Source organism: Rhamphochromis sp. 'chilingali' (genome assembly GCF_963969265.1).
Source record: "Rhamphochromis sp. 'chilingali' genome assembly, chromosome: 3".
Taxonomy (NCBI): Eukaryota; Metazoa; Chordata; class Actinopteri; order Cichliformes; family Cichlidae; genus Rhamphochromis; species Rhamphochromis sp. 'chilingali'.
In genome coordinates, this window is record NC_137931.1 from 39,401,226 (window position 1) to 39,419,421 (window position 18,196).

The 18,196-nt window shown below is 40.9% G+C and overlaps 2 protein-coding genes across 2 annotated transcripts; one reads left to right on the forward strand and one right to left on the reverse strand.

The window, feature by feature from the left end:
• Positions 1–1,466: 1,466 nt before the first annotated feature.
• On the reverse strand, positions 1,467–9,412 carry dhcr24 (24-dehydrocholesterol reductase). The gene is made up of 9 exons (XM_080878134.1): positions 9,049–9,412; positions 8,316–8,471; positions 7,300–7,405; positions 6,717–6,835; positions 4,983–5,246; positions 4,758–4,901; positions 2,048–2,245; positions 1,772–1,950; positions 1,467–1,668 (listed from the first exon to the last, which is right to left on the reverse strand). The coding sequence occupies exons 1-9, from the start codon at positions 9,277–9,279 to the stop codon at positions 1,515–1,517; spliced, it is 1,551 nt and encodes a 516-aa protein (XP_080734260.1). The 5' UTR covers positions 9,280–9,412; the 3' UTR covers positions 1,467–1,514.
• A 2,861-nt stretch (positions 9,413–12,273) lies between these two features.
• Positions 12,274–17,229, forward strand: LOC308394639 (uncharacterized protein). The gene is made up of 2 exons (XM_080879047.1): positions 12,274–13,020; positions 14,829–17,229. Exons 1-2 carry the CDS (start codon positions 12,707–12,709, stop codon positions 15,070–15,072), a joined length of 558 nt encoding a protein of 185 aa, XP_080735173.1. The 5' UTR covers positions 12,274–12,706; the 3' UTR covers positions 15,073–17,229.
• The last annotated feature ends 967 nt before the right edge of the window (positions 17,230–18,196 follow it).

The window sequence follows — 18,196 nt, forward strand, 5'->3', positions numbered from 1 at the left end:
ACACAGTCGGTGACCCCCAACTGTCTAAGTATGTGGTGAGTTCATTAATCTACCTCTGCATGTCTTCTTTTGTATACTTTGCAGTTGAAGGCAGATATTTTACTGCGGCTACATTTATCTATGATGTGGTTTAAAGTGTCTCGTTTATCTTGTGTAGCCTGTAATTGTATTGGAATGCCTCTTGCAGTATTATCTTTAATGTAATCAGGTCTTACTTTGCATTTCAGTATAATCTCTGTTTCGATTATCAGCTTTACATGCTCTGCCCTCTGGTGACAGTAAGCAGCTACAGCATGTAGATGGTAGTCTGTAAAGTTGTGCATAGGTTTGGGTAAATGGTAAATGGCCTGTATTTGTATAGCGCTTTACTAGTCCCTAAGGACCCCAAAGCGCTTTACACATCCAGTCATTCACCCATTCACACACTGGTGATGGTAAGCTACATTGTAGCCACAGCCACCCTGGGGCGCACTGACAGAGGCGAGGCTGCCGGACACTGGCGCCACCGGGCCCTCTGACCACCACCAGTAGGCAACGGGTGAAGTGTCTTGCCCAAGGACACAACGACCGAGACTGTCCAAGCCGGGGCTCAAACCGGCAACCTTCCGATTACAAGGCGAACTTCCAACTCTTGAGCCACGATCAGTTCACAACCACACCTGTTCTTTTGAGTCTTTTCCTCAAGGAGAGGAACGGGACGTATTTTGGACACTCATTAAAGTAAACATTCCAGCCTCAATGTTAAATAAAAACAACAATGCCTCCTCATACTCACTGTACAGACTTTTACCAGAATGACAAAACTAAATATGTTTCTGTTGTATTTTTATTTAATGTATTTATTTCAGATAGTATTTTTTCACACGTAGTTTTAATTCCTAGTATAGTTTCAGTTGATTATAATAACCTTGTTAAAAACTAGTTATAAAATGGGTGGCTATAATTTATCTGACATTTCAAATAATGTGAAATAACTGATGGGAAAAAGGCATGGCAATGAGCTTTATTGTAGGAAAAGTTATAATTACATGTTATACACACCTGGAAATATAGTATAACCATACACTGATATCAAAATAAGTTACAATATATACTTTTTAAAACTGAAAAACAGGAACCATGTATTATACATGTCTTCAAAGTGTATGGCACTTAGGGGAACAATAAGACAAAATTGCCAAACAGGGAGAAGTTGCATAATATGTGCAGTATTAAACAGTTTGAAGATGAACTAAGCATTGCATTTTCATATGAAGGCAAAAAAGTCATAAAAAACCCTTCATAATAAAATGCTTCTGCTTCTTTGTCCCACTGATAAAAATGTCCCCACAGGCTGGTTTCCAAAATAAGTATTTCAGTGTGATTAGTCCCACTTTAGAAAATTTTGAGCTCTCTTTTTTTCCTAGAAACATTCAAAATGTAGCAGCTTTCACGAAAGCGTGAGCTGCCGACAGAAGCTTCGTGTATCTGCGACACGGGGCTGAATTCAGGCACCAGGTGATGGGAGATAGGGGTCAATGTCGGGCAGATTTACAAATTTTGTCATAGACTTCTGGAAAGGCTTCTTTACAACCTAATTCATCTCTCAATTTGTGGTACAACTGTCCATCAAACATCTCCCAGAACTCCTCTCGTTCCATGTAGACATCTGCATACAACATCTGGAATCTACATGCCAACGAAACAGCAAAAGCAGTGTGAATTAAAGCAAAATATTTCATATCACTTTTGTTTCAGATGCTTCAATTTGTTTGCTTAATTTGAGACTCACCCATGAACATCTCTGACAAACTTCTCCAGCTGGCTTGTTGACGATTTAGCTTCAAAATGTTTGACTTTAGGTTCCCCATAAGCCCCGATATCTACATACAGCTCCTCCTCTTGACCTTTGGGGTGAACCATCCCTCTGCCTGGTGGCAGCAGGAATGGACACAGCCACAGTGGGTACACCTAAAACAACACAAACAATTTCAATATTAAAGCACAAGTACCTCATACATAAACTAAGTGCCCGGCACACTGATCCATATCCATATCCACATCTTACTTCAATGTCCTTGTGGAAGCGTGTGATGGCATCCTGCAGATGTTTCATGGGTACCAGCATGTCCTGGAGCACGTGGTGCTGCTCATAGAGACGTCTGATGGTTTCTCCCTGGGTGAGCTTCAGCAGCGAGATCTTGGGAGGCACCATCCAGCCGAAAAGCCAGCGGAACACGGGGTTGTTGCCAAACGGAATAATATCCTGCAGAAAAGGCACAAATGTACGCAGAGATACTAAAACGTCCCTCTGTAATAGAGTGCTGACTCTTTTTTTTTTTTTTAAAGTGGAGAATTCCCTGTACTTGATTTTCATGATTCAATGTCTGATTTTAAAATCACAGATCACATCCTTTTTTTTCTGTTTATATATTTTTAAAATTTAAAATTCAAAAGAAACAGAACATGTAGACACACAAACATACGTAAAAATAAAAGAAAATCAGGTTTTAAAAAACTCTTCTTTCTTGAAAGTTTTCTTTCTATCACAGTGAGAATTTTAATTAAATATGACAGTCCTGAAAATACAGTATACCACGACTCTGCTATCAAAATAAGTTACAATATATAAAAACAGGATTTTAGGTGATAGGTTTGTAGCTTGAACCCATCCGCTGGAACGTTGAAGACAATATAATTACACTGCAAAGCAAGACACAAGTAGGCAAAGTTCTTCATGTTACTCATGCATGAGGGAGTCCTGCCTGGAGCCAAGTGTCGTTCCACCACTCGACCTCCGTCAGACTCTCAGCCAGGTTCCCCATAGCACTCCTTTTATTGTGGTTACATGAATATGCATAGGGTCATTAACATATAACATCTTACATAGGTATACATGTAAACAAAGAATAGTGTGTGTGTGTGTGTGTGTGTGTGTGTGTGTGTGTGTGTGTGTGTGTGTGTGTGTGTGTGTGTGTGTGTGTGTGTGTGTGTGGTCAAAGTGTGACCCCATAAACGACTTCCTTAACCTGCTGGTCTGGAAAATCCAACAGTTCATCTAAACAAAAAGCACTTAGACTAGAACAGACGTAGCTACGTTAATCCTACCATAAAACAATAAAACAAGGTACGACCTCTCCATGCTCCTAGGATGTAGGTGTGCATTCCAGTGTGGAATACACACCAAGCCTTTGCAGCCTGCTAAAGATCACAGTCCTATCATTACACAATTGATTATACACCTCTAAGCATATATGGTTAAATATTTCTAAGCATAAATGACAATCAACAATACAAAACCTAACATTAGGATTCTTCTTATTAATCACAGTCTGTAGCCCAAAATTAGAAGTAAAAAGTAATTGCTTTGAAACTGTAAGCTGCACAGAGAACTGATTCATAATCACAGACCAGGGTTAGAATAGCAAGCTGTGACCAGATGTACTAGGATATTGTGATAACTGTTGACCCTACATTTGACATATTATTGATTCTGACATATACTGATCAAGCATAACATTATGACAACTGTTTGTGATGGCTAGACGACTGAGTCAGAGCATCTCCAAATCTGTGTATCTATCAGAAGTGCTCCAAGGAAGCGACAGGGTCATGGGCCGCCAAGAATCACTGTCACTGATGCATGTGGGGATCGAAGGCCTGCTCATGTGGTCTGATCAAACAGACAAGCTGTAGCTCAAACTGCCCAAAAATTTAATGGTGGTTCTGATGGATGGCCAGATGTGTGTGCATCTCTTATCTGATGAATACCTGGCAGCAGAATGTGGTATAGGGAAAAGGGAAGCCGGCAGAGGCTGTGGGCATTGTTCTCCTGGGAAACCCTGGATCCTGCCATCCATGCGGATGTTACTTTGACAGGTACCAACCTACCTAAGCAATGTTGGAGAGCATTTACAGAAACAGTATTCCCTGCTGGCTGTGATATCTTTCAGCAGGATAATGCGTCCTGCCATAAAACAAAAATGGTTTAGGAATGGTTTGAGAAGCACAACAAAAACTTTGAGTTGTTGACTTGGCCCCCAGATTTCCCAGATCCAATCAAGCATCTGTGGGACAAGCAAATCCTGGACAATTAAATGCAATCCATGGAGGCCCCACCTCACAACTTTCAGGATTAAGGATCTGTTGCTAACATCTTGGTGCCACAGTACACATTAGGGGTCCAGAGGAGTCCATGTCTCGACTGGGCGACCAAATATTAGGCAGGTGGTTATAATGTTGTGCCTGATCAGTGTGTCAAATAGCATGGTAGCATCAGTACTGGCTTTAGTCTTCTTACTTTCCACCGGAGGGCAGTGTTAACCTACCAATCACGGTCTGACGCCACCATGTCCAACAACAAAAACGATTCCTATCACAGATTGTCAGTTAGCGATTTAATCAAATCATCATTAAGCCCTGTTTCTGCCTGCTTTTCCCTGCACTGTCAACAAACACAAAATCCTTTGGAAAACAGAGCATCCAAAAGCCCAGAGGTGACTCAACTAAATCTGTCAAACCAATACAATGCATAATTCATCACACCATTTACTGTTACAGAAACAAAGGATGCCAAGCCCTCCTCACTAATGGCTAATGGTGTGTGAGGGTGAGGGATAGGGATAGAGAGACAGAAAGAGACAAAGAGCATGCATTAGAGCCTACTAAAGAGAAGTAAGACAGCAAATTGGTAAGATGATGACAAGCTAAAATGTGACAGATTTATGCACCCCCTCAATATAATCCTAAAGCAGATAAAATCTGTTGTGTGTGAGTACCTGAAGCTCCCAGAAGATACTGCGTGTGTGTCTGTGATAGTAGTGTCTCAGAGGGATGTACTCAACTCCAACGCAGTCTTTCTTCAGATAGCCCTCCACGTGTTTAAAGAACCAGGGTTTAAAGTGCAGGCCGATTCTGTTAATCTGATGTTGAAGAGGAAACGGGAAGGTTAATATGATAAAACAAATGAAAACAAATCGCAAGCACAGTCAAAGATGCCTTACCTTGTCAGGCTCTGCGTGGTCAGTCATGGTTCCTGTCATGATAACAGCACTATCCAGACTATACTGGAGTCCCTCAACAAATGTGTTCTGCTTGTTCGCAGAAGCTTCGGTGAAGCGTTTACAGATGTTCTCAAGCCCTCTGACTGGCTCATAGTGCAGCTTCACCCAAGGCTTAGCTGGGACTATTTTAATCTCAGCGGCAACCAAGAAGCCCAGAGTGCCACAGGACCACGGGACGGCGTGGAATAGATCCGTGTTCTCCTCCTTTATGAAGAAGAAAATTTTTTTCAAAAGTGTGTGGCCCTCTTCTGAATATGACGGTGAAGAGCCAGGCTTTCTGAGATTAGGCTATTTGTCTCAGTTTTTCTCACATACTTCACAGTAGCGACCAGTTTATCTTCTCACAAAGATCACGCTGTCTGCTTTTGGGGTGAAAAATCATAACATGCAAGTGTGACAAACCAGAAACGGGGCTTGGAACACAGTGTATTTGTCTTTGATGAACCACATTACTGTGTTTAGTTATTTTATTTTACCAGCAAACAGTTGTCATCTTTTGATTCTACATTATAGAACAACGTCTGATAAATAGCCTATTTTTAGCTCGAGAGCGTTAGAGGGAATTACGCAGGAATTTTTACTCAATTCTTGCCCATTTCTGGTAAACAGAAGGACTTAAAATAGATAATATTAACTAGAATAGACTAAACAGAGACAAAAATGATAATCATAACATCAGTGACATAGTAGCTCACCCCAATTCAGAGGTTACTGAAATGTATGAAGTACAGAAAGAAAACTATAGTTTGTGTTGTTATTGGTTGGCTGTATTACACAAACTAATGAGAATACAAATCTATTGTCATTGAGGCTCAGAATCATATCCAGGACAAATGAATTTCCTTTAGCTAAAATCTAGGACTACTAGCGATTGTTATGAAAAATGTAAAACTGCCTGTAAAATGACCAATGTGACACTGATCTTAAGCACAATTGGGATGAAGACTCATCAGGGGTGGGCAATTAATTTTCCCAAGTGGCCACATGAAAAACTAGGCTTGCTGCAGAGGGCAAAACCATCAAACTTATAAAGAGATGAAGTTATTATTTAGCAGAACTGAGTTCAGCTTAAGCTGGGATAGGCTCCAGCACCCTCCTATGCGACCCTGCTAAGGATACGTGGAAGAGAATGGAAGAAACAGTCGTAGTTTCTTATGTGGCCTATTAGGAAAATTAATAGCCCACCCTTGCATTAGGTGATCAGTGTGCACAAGTTTCACTAAAATCTGATCATAACTTGAGGAGGAGTACTGATTTGTGAACTGTGCAGAAACAGATTAGCTCACTGGTCCTTTGACCAGGTGAGCTAAGAAGGAGAAATGTTTCTATCCACTGAAACTGAGGGTAAAAGTTTCCATAGTTATTTTTCATGGTGGAATTTTAGTGCTTTCTTGCTAATGAACCTTCTACCATGAATTAAAACCATGCTAATATAGTGAACACCAGATACTCCATCTGAGCAAAGCTGATTTCACTGCCTATGGATATTTCTTCAAATATAAAAGCAGAGACAGCGTAATTGAAATCATAATTTTGTTATCTCAAAAAGCAGAGATAATTTAGTAACGCATGAGTGCAAGGATGGCATACTAACCCACAAAACTCTCTTTAGAATACAAGCTCCTGGACTCAGACATATATCATCTATATACTTAACACAAAATCAATACTCACCTCTGTGCAGCGTACTAAACTGCCATCAGCTAGAACCAGTTCATAGGCAACACAGATGTGCTGAAACAGCCCATAAATATGGGATGACGACTCTATGCCGGTACCCATCACTAGCCCACCTGAGAGAGGACAGAGAATCATAAACGTCCTTTACTAATTCAATTTCTACCCGGGTGAGTACAACACCAGGCGGACACATGAGCAGACAGGAACATCTGCCTGCTGTGAGTGTGCGCGCGTGTGTGGACATGAGGATAAATGAATGTACTGCGACCTGATTGGAAAACATTAGACTGTTGATGCGTTGTTTATAGCATCAGGAAATCCATTATGAAACCCAATCCAGGGGTGTTTCCAACACTGCAGCCATTTCCTCCCAGTTTCGTCTTTTGAGCTACAACATCAGTCCTCTAATGCGATTAGAAAAGTCGTTGAGGCTCTAAACAGGATGCAGTGACTGACAGAGGAAATGCAGGATTTACATCAGTGAAATCGGTGTCGACATCATCGGTACATCTCTCTATTTGCAGAAACCACAGAAGGTGCCGATCCATGATTCCAATGAAAATAAAGCACAACGTACCCACAGTGAGGTCATCCAGCTCTGGCAGCACTGGCAATGTCCAGCCGATGGAATTGAGGAGAGCGGTGACTTGACCCATGTTTGCCAGCGGTTCAACTCTAACCACCTAAAAAACAAATATATTTTTAAGTAACAATCCACCAGCAGGTTCTCCTGCTTCCATCTCACCCTCCTTTGTCACACCAACCCCTCTGCATGTCATTCTTCACTACAGCTTCCTCTTTTGCTTCTGCCTGCCAACTCTATATTCAACACTATCCCTCCTCAAACACATGTCCAAATCATGTTGCCTCTCTATCTTTGTCTCAAAAGATAGATCCTCACAATTTACGTGGAACTCGTGCCTGCATGAAAGTATTGAGCCAAATAATTAGACAATCTGCCTTGCAGAAATAAACACTTTCTGTGAATGTAAGAAATGGCCTCAGTCTATCCATCCATGTACAAACTGTTTGATTCCAACACTGTCTGGACTATTTGGACTGCATGGACTACATGGACATTTATAAACTGCTCAGTCTACCTTAAAGACTAAGGGTTAAGGACGATCAATAATTTTCAGTCGCTGGTCGAGAATAGTTTTCCACTTTTAATTAGGTCTTCAATTTCTCTCAAAGTTTTAACACTTAACATTAATGTCTGGTTAAGATATTGCAATAATTCACCCAACTTTTATCTGATTGGCTCATTGTTGCTGAGTTTTATAAATAAACAGACAAAATCAATCAAATAGCTGCCATTCACATCATAAAACAAGACGTGGTAAATTAACATAGCCATTCTTTTCCCTACAGATAGAAAGTTTTTATTATTGCGGTAATATGTTTTAATGATAGATGTCAAAGTGCAGTTTTTTAAAATAATACCTCTATTGTATTTTCATTACTATCTGACTTACTATCTGGGGAACTTGACAGAACTGAGCCCAGGTTGATGCTGTTTCATCAGTTACAAATATTTCTGGTTGAGTTCACAGATACGAAACACTTGGAGTTGAGTTTGTTGCCCCCTCATACCTGCCTCTTTGTGTCCACCTCTAGAATGTCCATCATGTTGATCATAATGTTCTTGTGGGTTTTCTTGTACTTGCCCACTCTGAGAGACACGGTGAGCCAGCCGGGGCGACCTGTACACATGTAGGTCTTAGTGCCCTCCTTTCTCCAGTTGCGCACCTGAAATGTCACATATGGAGATGTCATGGTTGGTATCCATTAGGTGACAATGTATATGAGAGGACATTTTTCCTAAGATAGTTTTCCTGTATATGAAAGCCTGCATGACATGGGGATAAGCAAAATCCTTTTAGTGATACAGCTGTTGAGTGATCAGTTAATAAGTTTAAGTTATTGAATAACTGATTCCCTTTAAATGAGTCTAATTAGTTGAGGTGAAGCCACACCACTGTTTAACTTTACAAAGCTGCTTGTAATCCACAGAATATACACACACAGTACATGTTATCCCATCTGAATCAAAAGCAGCCTGTTAAAGTTTTCACAAGCATGACTCACTGCAAACAACACATGAAACTTTATGATCACTAACTATTTGACTGTAATTGTTATTGATCATTAAATATCACGGTGGCCCAAATTAAAAGGGACGACTCTGCAACATGAATGAAACATTGAGATGTAATAGAAATGAAGCTGCGTGCCTTATTAGTTTAGTAATGATGGATTGCATTTATATAGTAATGACTGAAAAGGACAGTGCAGCTCTGACACCTGTTCACGCGGACACGCTCACCTGTCTCTGGATGTCTCGCACGCGCTGGTCGTGCAGTTTGGGCGCAGAACACATCTTGAAAATGAGCCACGCTCTTGCATAGTAATACGCATCAAATATAACGGAGAGCGGCAGCAGGAACAAGCACACAAATATCCACCTCTGGTGAACTATCACGTAATCTAGACCTTTGACTTTGATCCACAGCAGGAACAAAACCACCAAACCTCCTAAATACAACAGTGGAACCATCGTGTCCGGGCAGATCGGCACTCACTCTCCTCTCTTTCCAAACTAAAGATATCCGCTTCACTTCTCAGCTGGGGAAGTAGCGCTTTGGTGAACTCTGTATTGATTATCCCAACCCTCAAAACTCGATTTCTGATCACCCCTTCGCTGGGATAGGTGAGCACGGCTAGGTGGTAGGCAAGCCCCTCCCCTGCTTAACATTGATTGGGCGATAATACCAAAGGGGCGGAACCTGTCATGTAAGCTTTAAGTTAACTGGTCCACTAAGTGACTGAAGGGAATGCCAGAAAAGTAGCCTTTTTGTTGTTTACCCAATCACGGAGCACGCAGGCTGTCACACCATGCACCCTGTCCTCAAGACTGTGTTACAACACTGTATTTACACAGTATCACAGGTTGAACCCTGTAGTTTAATGCGGACACTTTAAGTTTAAATTAACTTCTGTAGTTTCTTGCAGAAGCAGGCTTTGTCATAATCAGTGCATGAATGCACTCCCAACATGTCCATGGCTGTAGGTCAGTTACATGCATTGTTTTCCCCATCTTTTATAAAGTAACTGGTCCATTTGATACATGTTCATTTATAGTGTGCGCATGTAAATCAGTGGATAGTAATAAATCTAAGTGCGCCTACCCCCTTTGGTGCAGATTAGCTGTTGAAAGGAGAGACATTAATGATCCTTTCTGGTCGAATCAAAGCAGCCTACCTTTCCACAGTATTGGCATCATTAGGTTAAATGTCTGGAGTTTGTGTTTACTACTAATAGCAAAATTAAAAAGCTAAAATTGTCACAATTACACCTTTTAAAATAAAAGCTGACCTATATCTGAATACATTTTCACAAGCATGCGCTTAGCCAGCTATGAGGCCACCAAGGTTCACAGTGTGGTCTTTTTTAAATTCATTTTTTTAAATTTTATTTTGGAGTTTAAAATAAAAATTGAAGCCAAATGAAAGTAGACACTCAGTTTCAGATTATTTTTGGCATTTAGATTGGACATCCCTTTTTTTGGTCCTCTCAGCCATACAGCTGTGTCTGTGAGCTCACAAGCCCCACACACTTGCTGTTCGAACTTTCTGTCTCTGAGGGGCAATAGGTGGTGGACTTGATATGGCAGACTTGAAGATGTTAAGGCTTTTTTCTACAGTGGTCAAGATGGACAGATTAGAAATGACATCGAGCCAGCTCAGGTTCCAGCGGTTTGGAGACAAAGTTAGAGAAGAAAAGCTGAGATGGTTTGGACATGTGCAGAGGACAGATAGACTCGACAAAGGATGTAAAAGATGGAGCTACCAGCCATGAAGAGACGAGGAAGACCACAGAGAAAATGTAGTGAAGGAGGACAATCCACAAGATTGTGTGACATAAGACGATGTGAGGGATAGGGTTAGATGGAGGCAGATGATCTGCAGTGGGGATTTAAAAGGAGCAGAGAAAAGAAGAAGGGGAAGGAGCTTAACAGCCAACTTTTAGACAGACTATGACTAAATCTATCATCACGTTAAGTTTTAGGATGCATTGGTGCAAATGACTGGGATGTCTTCATAAAGGCAAATCAAGTAGCTTCTATTGTCATTTCTGATCTGAGCGCCCTAACCTCATCTGAACCTCATCTGCTCCTGACAAATACCTCCTACAATATAATACCAGATTGACAGGTCTCAGTCCATAACAACAACCTAAAGGTCCAGGTGAAAATGGCTTGTTTATATCAGACATCAAAGGACTATGGCCAGACTGCTTCAAGTTGATAGTCAGGCAACAATAACTCAAATTACCACTCGTTACAACAATGATATGCAGCAGAGCATCTCTGAATGCACTTTACATCCACATCGAACCTTAAAGCAGATGGACTGCAGTATAAGACCACACCAGGTGCCACTCCTGTCAGCTAAGAATGGTAAATTGAGGCTGCAATTCAGGTACACCAAAACTGCATTACATAAGTTTAGAAAGATGCTGCCTGCTCTAATGAGTCTTGATTTCTGCTGCTTTCATTCAGATGGTATGGTGAGAATTTGGCATAAATGACATAAAAGCATGAATCCATGCAGCATTGTATCATTGTTTTGGGCTGGAGGTAATGGTTTAATGATTAGGGCATTATCTTGAGCCCCTTAGTATAAACTGAGCATCATCTGTACACCACAGCCTGTCTGAGTATTGTTGCCATCCTTTAATGGCCACAGTGTCCCCATCCTCTGATGGCTACTTCCAGCAGGATAACATATCATGTAACAAATCCCAAGTCATTTCAAAAATGATTTCTGGAACACAACAATAAGTTCAGTCTCGTCAAGTGGCCTCCACTGTCACCAGATCTCAATCCAATAAAGCACTTTTGGGATGTGGTGGAACAGGAGATTCCCATCATGGATGTGCAGCCAACAAATCTGGAGCAGCTGTGCGATGCTGTCATGTCAACATCGGTTAAAATCTCTGGAATGTTTCCAGCACCTTTGCCATAAAGAACTAAATTTACTCTTAAAGCAAAAGGGGGTCAAACATGGTGCCAGCAAGGTGTACTTAATAATGTGTCCATTATTAAGTTTACATTGGTCAGTAATTAACCCTGTAACAAATTCAGTAGGTGTTTTTCATCAAACTATGTGGTAAGCAAAAATGGAAAATCCTCTTCCAAGTAATTTTTTTTAAAAGGAAGCATCCTTTATATGTCACTCTAACTTGTTCACGATCTGCTGCTGTGATGTGGATTGTTTCATAATGTGGAAAACATATTATTGTTACAGGATATAGGACTGAACTTGTGTCTATTTTACATCAGTACGTCCATTTATGTTTAGAGAAGTGGTTTTGGCACTCTCTCTCTCTCCCTCTTACTCTCTTTCTCTCTGAAACACACACACACACACACACACACACACACACACACACACACACACACACACACACACACACACACACACACACAGGGCTAAAGTGGTACCCTTCAGCCTTCAGACACATTAGACAGAGGGAGGGTGGGGCGCCAGTAAAGATTTCTTAATGGGCTCGGCCGCTCTCTCGTCCATCTGCCTTGATGATAAACACACAGCTACTCAACATTAGCTTGATGCGCCTCAAAGCAGTCGACATTTTATTTCTCTTTATTTTTCAACAAACTGTCACTTTTAGGACTTTTCCGCTGCTGGAGACCAACAAAGCAAGAACCAACACACATGGTGAATGATCAGGAGTATTTTATCAGTAATGGAGATGGAAATGACGGGATCAAAAGAGTAAAAATTAGGAGGAATTCCATGTCACGGGATTTCTGGAACTGTGGAGTAAATTTTTTGGATGCCTGGTCAGTGTCAGAGCGCATGGGGAACACACTTTGTGAGTCTGTTTATGTGTGAGTGACACTAACCAGCCGGTCACAGCCACACAGTAACCTCTGAAACAGTTAACAGTCCTGGAGAAGGATGCCTTCCCTGCATCATGGAGCAATCTTCACCGGAGCCTTCCTCATTGTGACTGGGGGGTCCACAGCCTTCCTGACTTCATCCCAGAGTCGCCTGCAGGCTTTCTCCCTCTGCTGTGTGGTGCTGGGGGTGGTCATGCTCATCCTTGGGTTATTTTGGGCTATGAACAGCAAAAGTGCTGCTAATTACAACCACAGCGAGTACGACCAAGAGTGCCCGCATTATTCGTACGAATACACCAACTACCCCGGCCAAGCCTACTTCACTTCCCCAGGGAATCGGTTCCCAGAGTCCCAGTCAGTGTTTCTGCCCAGGTGGGTGAAAGAAAAATAAGCTCAGTTCGTATTATTAGATCTGCTTTTGTTGATCTTGTTACCATAAACTAGAAATTATGAGTCCAACTATTCATAGCAGGTTTTCTAAACAAACAAAGAAATGAAAAAAGACATTTATTTAATCCAAAGAGTAGATCTTATCGTGAGACAGTTATCTACACGGCTAATGTCTGCTTTGTCTTGTTGTCCACTTCCCAGTCATCCATGTCCTTTTTGGACAGAGGCATCCTTCTATACAATTAAATGTCAAAGAGGCTTAAATACAATGACAGTACATTGTCGTCTATTCTAGACACACCCTTTTTGTACTGTTTTTTAATTTTATTTTAGCCAAAAAGCACAAACAAGGTCGAATAAATCTAAAGAGAAAGAAATGACATCTTTCACACTGATGACTGTGAACAACCTTGCAAAATACCCGATTACTTTAACACCATAAAGACAAGATAGAAAATGGTCTAAATAAAGTGACTACAAATTAAAAGAAACACTATTTGTTCTCAGGCTCTTTAGATGAGAAGACTCAGACTCCAGACTGGTGTCTGTAGCTAAAGGTACATTTAGAACCAGGAGATTAATTCAATTCAATTCAATTCAATTCAATTCTATGCTATTCTATTAGATTTATATAGCCCCACTTCACAACACACTCTCCTCAGGGTGCTTTATAGTGTAAGGTACAGACTTAACAAGAACACCCTACTGCCTGTTATAAAGACTATACATGTTGGTTACAGCTATGCTGACTCATGACTTGGCTGTGTATAAATATAATGGGTTTTTCCACTGAGAATAGTGTGTCTGTACAGTTTATGATAGGAGTGTTGTGGTTTGCTGCCTGTATTTAACTACTTCACCTATTCAACATACTTGTATACGCAGCTGTTCAGCCAGTTGTATCAGCGACATCATTAAAACCACTGCCAGGTGACATGCATTGCACAGATAATTTCCTTACAATGCAGTGTTTTTGGTGGGAAAACCCGAGTCCTCTGATTCATTTGCGTGTTATTTCCTCATTTTCCAGCCACCTAAAAGGTGCAGAACAAGCACACCTGGCAACAGTGACACACTGTTGCAGGACAGTGTTCCCTTAGTCCTAGACCTAAGGCTTGCATTGGTCTCCAACTTCCCAGATATAGATGCATTTAAGCATCCAAAGGATGGGCCAGAAGAAGCACTAAAAACCCAACCCATAATTATCAGGTTGCAAATGATCCACTACCCCAGTGCCAGACACCACAAAACATCCCAAGAGAAACTGTGTTCGAACTGAGGTGGGCCTATGGAGAACGTGCTTTTTCAATCCACCAGGGGATAAAGGAAGTAGCTTTACTGACTGATTAGTATAAGTACTTGTTTGCACTCTGATAAATGAACACGGAAGTCACAGTTAATGATGTTGGGCAACTCAAGGCAATTGTGTTGTGCAAAGCTTCAAATATTGCTTTATTTTAGAAAGTTATGCTATTTCTTTAATCAAGCATGCCTCAGGAATAAGCACCTTAGTGATCCAAAGGCAGCCAACCTGCTGCTGCTGTTTGATTAGAGGCGGTTAGTGAAATAAACATGTGCAAGACTCAAGGCTACAGAGGTGACTAAAAAGCTTTTCATCACTTTAAACATGTCAATGTGACAATTAGGCCTCTGTTTGGCAGGAAGCAGCACTAGAGACAGTCTTGCATATCATCTCTACAACCCCTGATACCTCAGAATTCGGTAATACATATCAGTTTATGGTTACATGTGAATGATCTCACACGATGTCTTACTTTCTCTGAATGTAGGACGATGGAGCGCCACAGGCATGCTGCTCGAGGTGAAGATTTCGACTACCCCCCAATGATTATGGAATCTGGTGGTTTCAGTCCAACTCCTCATCCTCCTCCATGGCTGGGACCCCCACCTCCATATGAGGTTGCCATCAAGACAACATGTAGCTCCACACACCTGCGGCGTGCATACTCAGACACACACCTGGCATCAGAGCCCTTGTTTGGACAGTCAAGGGAGATCAGCTTTGAGGTGTGATGACTGGGGATCCTGCTCAGACTATGCTGTAGTTTTCTTTTCATAGTAACAAACTTTTTCACTCACTTGAAGCATGGGTCTTTCTTGGTCTTAGCATGCTTTCTGCAAGTTTCCTGTAATTTAAATTATGCAATGATGCTAAGGTTAAATGTATTGAGAGTATATATAAAAGGGGCTGAAGGGATGCCACACACTGGTTTGCAAAGTCCCATTTTGAAGCCTCAACTTTAGCACAACGAGCACAAATAATTTGCTTAAAATGCTCCAAAAGGCACAAAACCTCATAGAGAGATTTAGATCAATGGAGTGACTTGAATTATCAGAGCTGAAGCCAAACACCAAAGCGCCATCTGCTCACCCCCACCTGCAATAATAATTACAACTTTAAGCCTTAACATGTACAGTTGATAAAAGGCGAGATTTAGAGATGAAGATCAAAACCGTCTGCTCTACCACGATGAAAACATTTACTTTTTCCTCTCATGTTCTCATATTTCATCAACAAGCATTTCAACATGGGGACCCCTCAGGTTTGGAGCCAGCCTTATGTAGTCTTTAAAGGAACTTCCATGTAGCTTCATTTTTCAACCCATGGTGTTGCCACTTGGTTAAATTTCTATCCATCATTGGAGGCTGGAGCTTATTTCAGTGGTCTTGGGACAAGAGGTGGGGCTAACACAAAGAAACATTAAGCTAAGATGCTTTCATAGTCTTTGGACTGTGGGAGGAAACCGGAGTACCAGGAGAAAACTCACAAAGGGAGGCACATGAAAAACATGCACACTCCACACAGAAAGGCACCAGCTAGATTCAAAACCAGGACCTTGTTGCTGCAAAGTAAAATCTGAATAACAGCACCATTGTGCTGGTCTTGGTTAAATGCATAAGATACCAAATTCATCTTTATTTGACCAAATTAAAGCTTTTTAAACTAACACTGATATATTTATACACAAGAAATTCAATGCCAGGTCCTGTGGATGTGATGCAGGCAGTCACCCATCTATGCCTGGACTACCTAAATGTCTGGATCTTTTGCTGAGGAATTGCTCTCCATTCCTGGATGAGTGCAGTCTGCAGCTGCACAGTCGTCCATGGTTGTCGCTGCCTCTGTTCAACATGTTCACCCAATAGTGCCAATATTGCATTTTGTTGAGTCAAAATGTACACAAAAGTCATGGTTTTATGAGAGGCTACATGTTAGTTTAAACAGTAAATTCCAGCCTTTATGCTAAGCTTTCCCACACCAGAAACATTAAGCGCCATGGAGACTTAATGAAAAAGAAAACCTACAAAGTACTGGGAATGCTGTATTCATCATTTCTTTAAATTTCTGTTTAACTGATCTGGACAACTGGATAATCCTCCTCTGTGGGATGGGGATTGTGGCTTTCAAACAATGCAGATGTTCTCTGGGAATAGCAATCCTTCAGTTCATGTGCCACACATGTACTCATCAGCTCGGTGAGGGCAGGGGAACGATGACTCATCTAACCATATGAGTTTTTCCACTGCTTGATAGACCACTGCAGCTCACTGGCAATGCTGCATGAGTTTCAAGGGTTACAAAATGACCTATTGTGCCCTCACAGTTGCTGTCATTAGTAGGATCCCTTTGTGCGTTCGCATTTTTAAAACATTTTAACATGACTACTGTTGTTGTAATACAGTGCAACATGGAAATCAACTATTAGAGGCCTTAAACATATTTCTCTTTAAGCATGTGACATTCAGGTGCTGTCTGAAATCTACAACTTTAAAGATTTGAGGAATGGATCAACCCCAAATGCCTTTATATGCTTTTAGTTTTTTAAATAGAATAAAAGTTAAACAAGGAAGTTAGGGAAAGGAGACTTTGAGCAAGAAAGACTTTTCAGAACAGTTCAAACTCGGAAGCAGAAAAGTACCCTTCTGTGTTTATAACATATCAATCAAAGATAGTAAACTAGACAAAACTATGGTGTTAATCATGATTATGTTTGTGTCTTTTGTCTCTCCAAGTTCGTTTTCATTCTATCGTAAAATTAAAAAAAAAAAAAAAAAGCCCTGGATTTTTTTTCTGTTCTTGGTCATCTGCCGCGTATCAGACTGCTCGTCATTTATTCTTCACAGTTTATTATATTATAAACTACAGTGACATATGAGCACCTCTCAAACGGAACAGCTGGCTTCAGCTTACATGAGTCACAGGATCATGGTTGTCTCCCCGTGTAGCTTGGAACTGTTTGTTTAGCTCTGAATATGCATGTATCTGCTATGCGCTTGGAAAAGGCAACTCAAGAGAGAACTGTGCATTGATTTCAGTCTCTGTGAGAGTGTGATTTCAACTTTGTTTAATAAAAACAAAAAAGCTGACAGTCTCAGATGTTTGATTGTCTCATTAACCAGGAAAGATGACAGGATTTAAGGCTGTACTGCCACACTGCCGTGTAATAACTGAAAATAAAGCATTTAGCATTTTTTGGCAAGTATAAGCGTGTTTCCAAAATACTGCATTTATAAATGCAATTTGCAGACTTTTTTGTGTGATTGATACATTTGATAGAGAACAGATCAGAAAAAATAGCAGCAGACGAGCATATAAATGTATGTTGATGTGTTGTCTGATGGGGTTTCACTAAAACTATCAAAATGAATGTTTTTAATCTTTTAATCAGGAAACAGTGTTATCAGCCTGAAACACACTGGCTTCCCCAAAATGCCCTGTTTACATCACAGCATACTGGCTGAGAGCCACTGGTCTAACTTTCAATAAATCTTAATGCAGCTTGATGTTGCTGAGCTTTCAGCTGAGACCACTATCAATACCAGTGATTGCTTAGAGCAACTTTTACTCACACAGTGCTGCATCATTTGGCTCTCACCGTTTCTGTTCCACTGAGACTTCCATTTAATCTGTTTGGAATCAAAGTTCAGTCACCCAACTGATTTATTCAGGGAATTTAATTATGACCCTAACCATTTATAAATAATAATACAAAAAAGAAGAAGAAAGAAAAATAAAAACAAACTTTTATTACAGGCTTGCAGGGGCCCCTCTTGCCATCATCCTGGGTAGTCTGACCTACCTACTTTCTCCCCATATCATTAAAGCCCCTTTTTCCAGGCATCAAGTAGGCCAAAT

Excerpts from the sequence above, each read along its gene's own strand:
- LOC308394639 (XM_080879047.1), top strand. The coding sequence starts at position 12,707 with ATGCCTTCCCTGCATCATGGAGCAATCTTCACCGGAGCCTTCCTCATT. Across the intron at positions 13,021-14,828 it reads CAGTCAGTGTTTCTGCCCAG|GACGATGGAGCGCCACAGGC; the intron begins GTGGGTGAAAGA and ends CTCTGAATGTAG.
- dhcr24 (XM_080878134.1), bottom strand. The coding sequence starts at position 9,279 with ATGGTTCCACTGTTGTATTTAGGAGGTTTGGTGGTTTTGTTCCTGCTG. Across the intron at positions 7,406-8,315 it reads AGGTGGACACAAAGAGGCAG|GTGGTTAGAGTTGAACCGCT; the intron begins GTATGAGGGGGC and ends TTTGTTTTTTAG. Across the intron at positions 1,669-1,771 it reads TTTGTCAGAGATGTTCATGG|ATTCCAGATGTTGTATGCAG; the intron begins GTGAGTCTCAAA and ends GTTGGCATGTAG.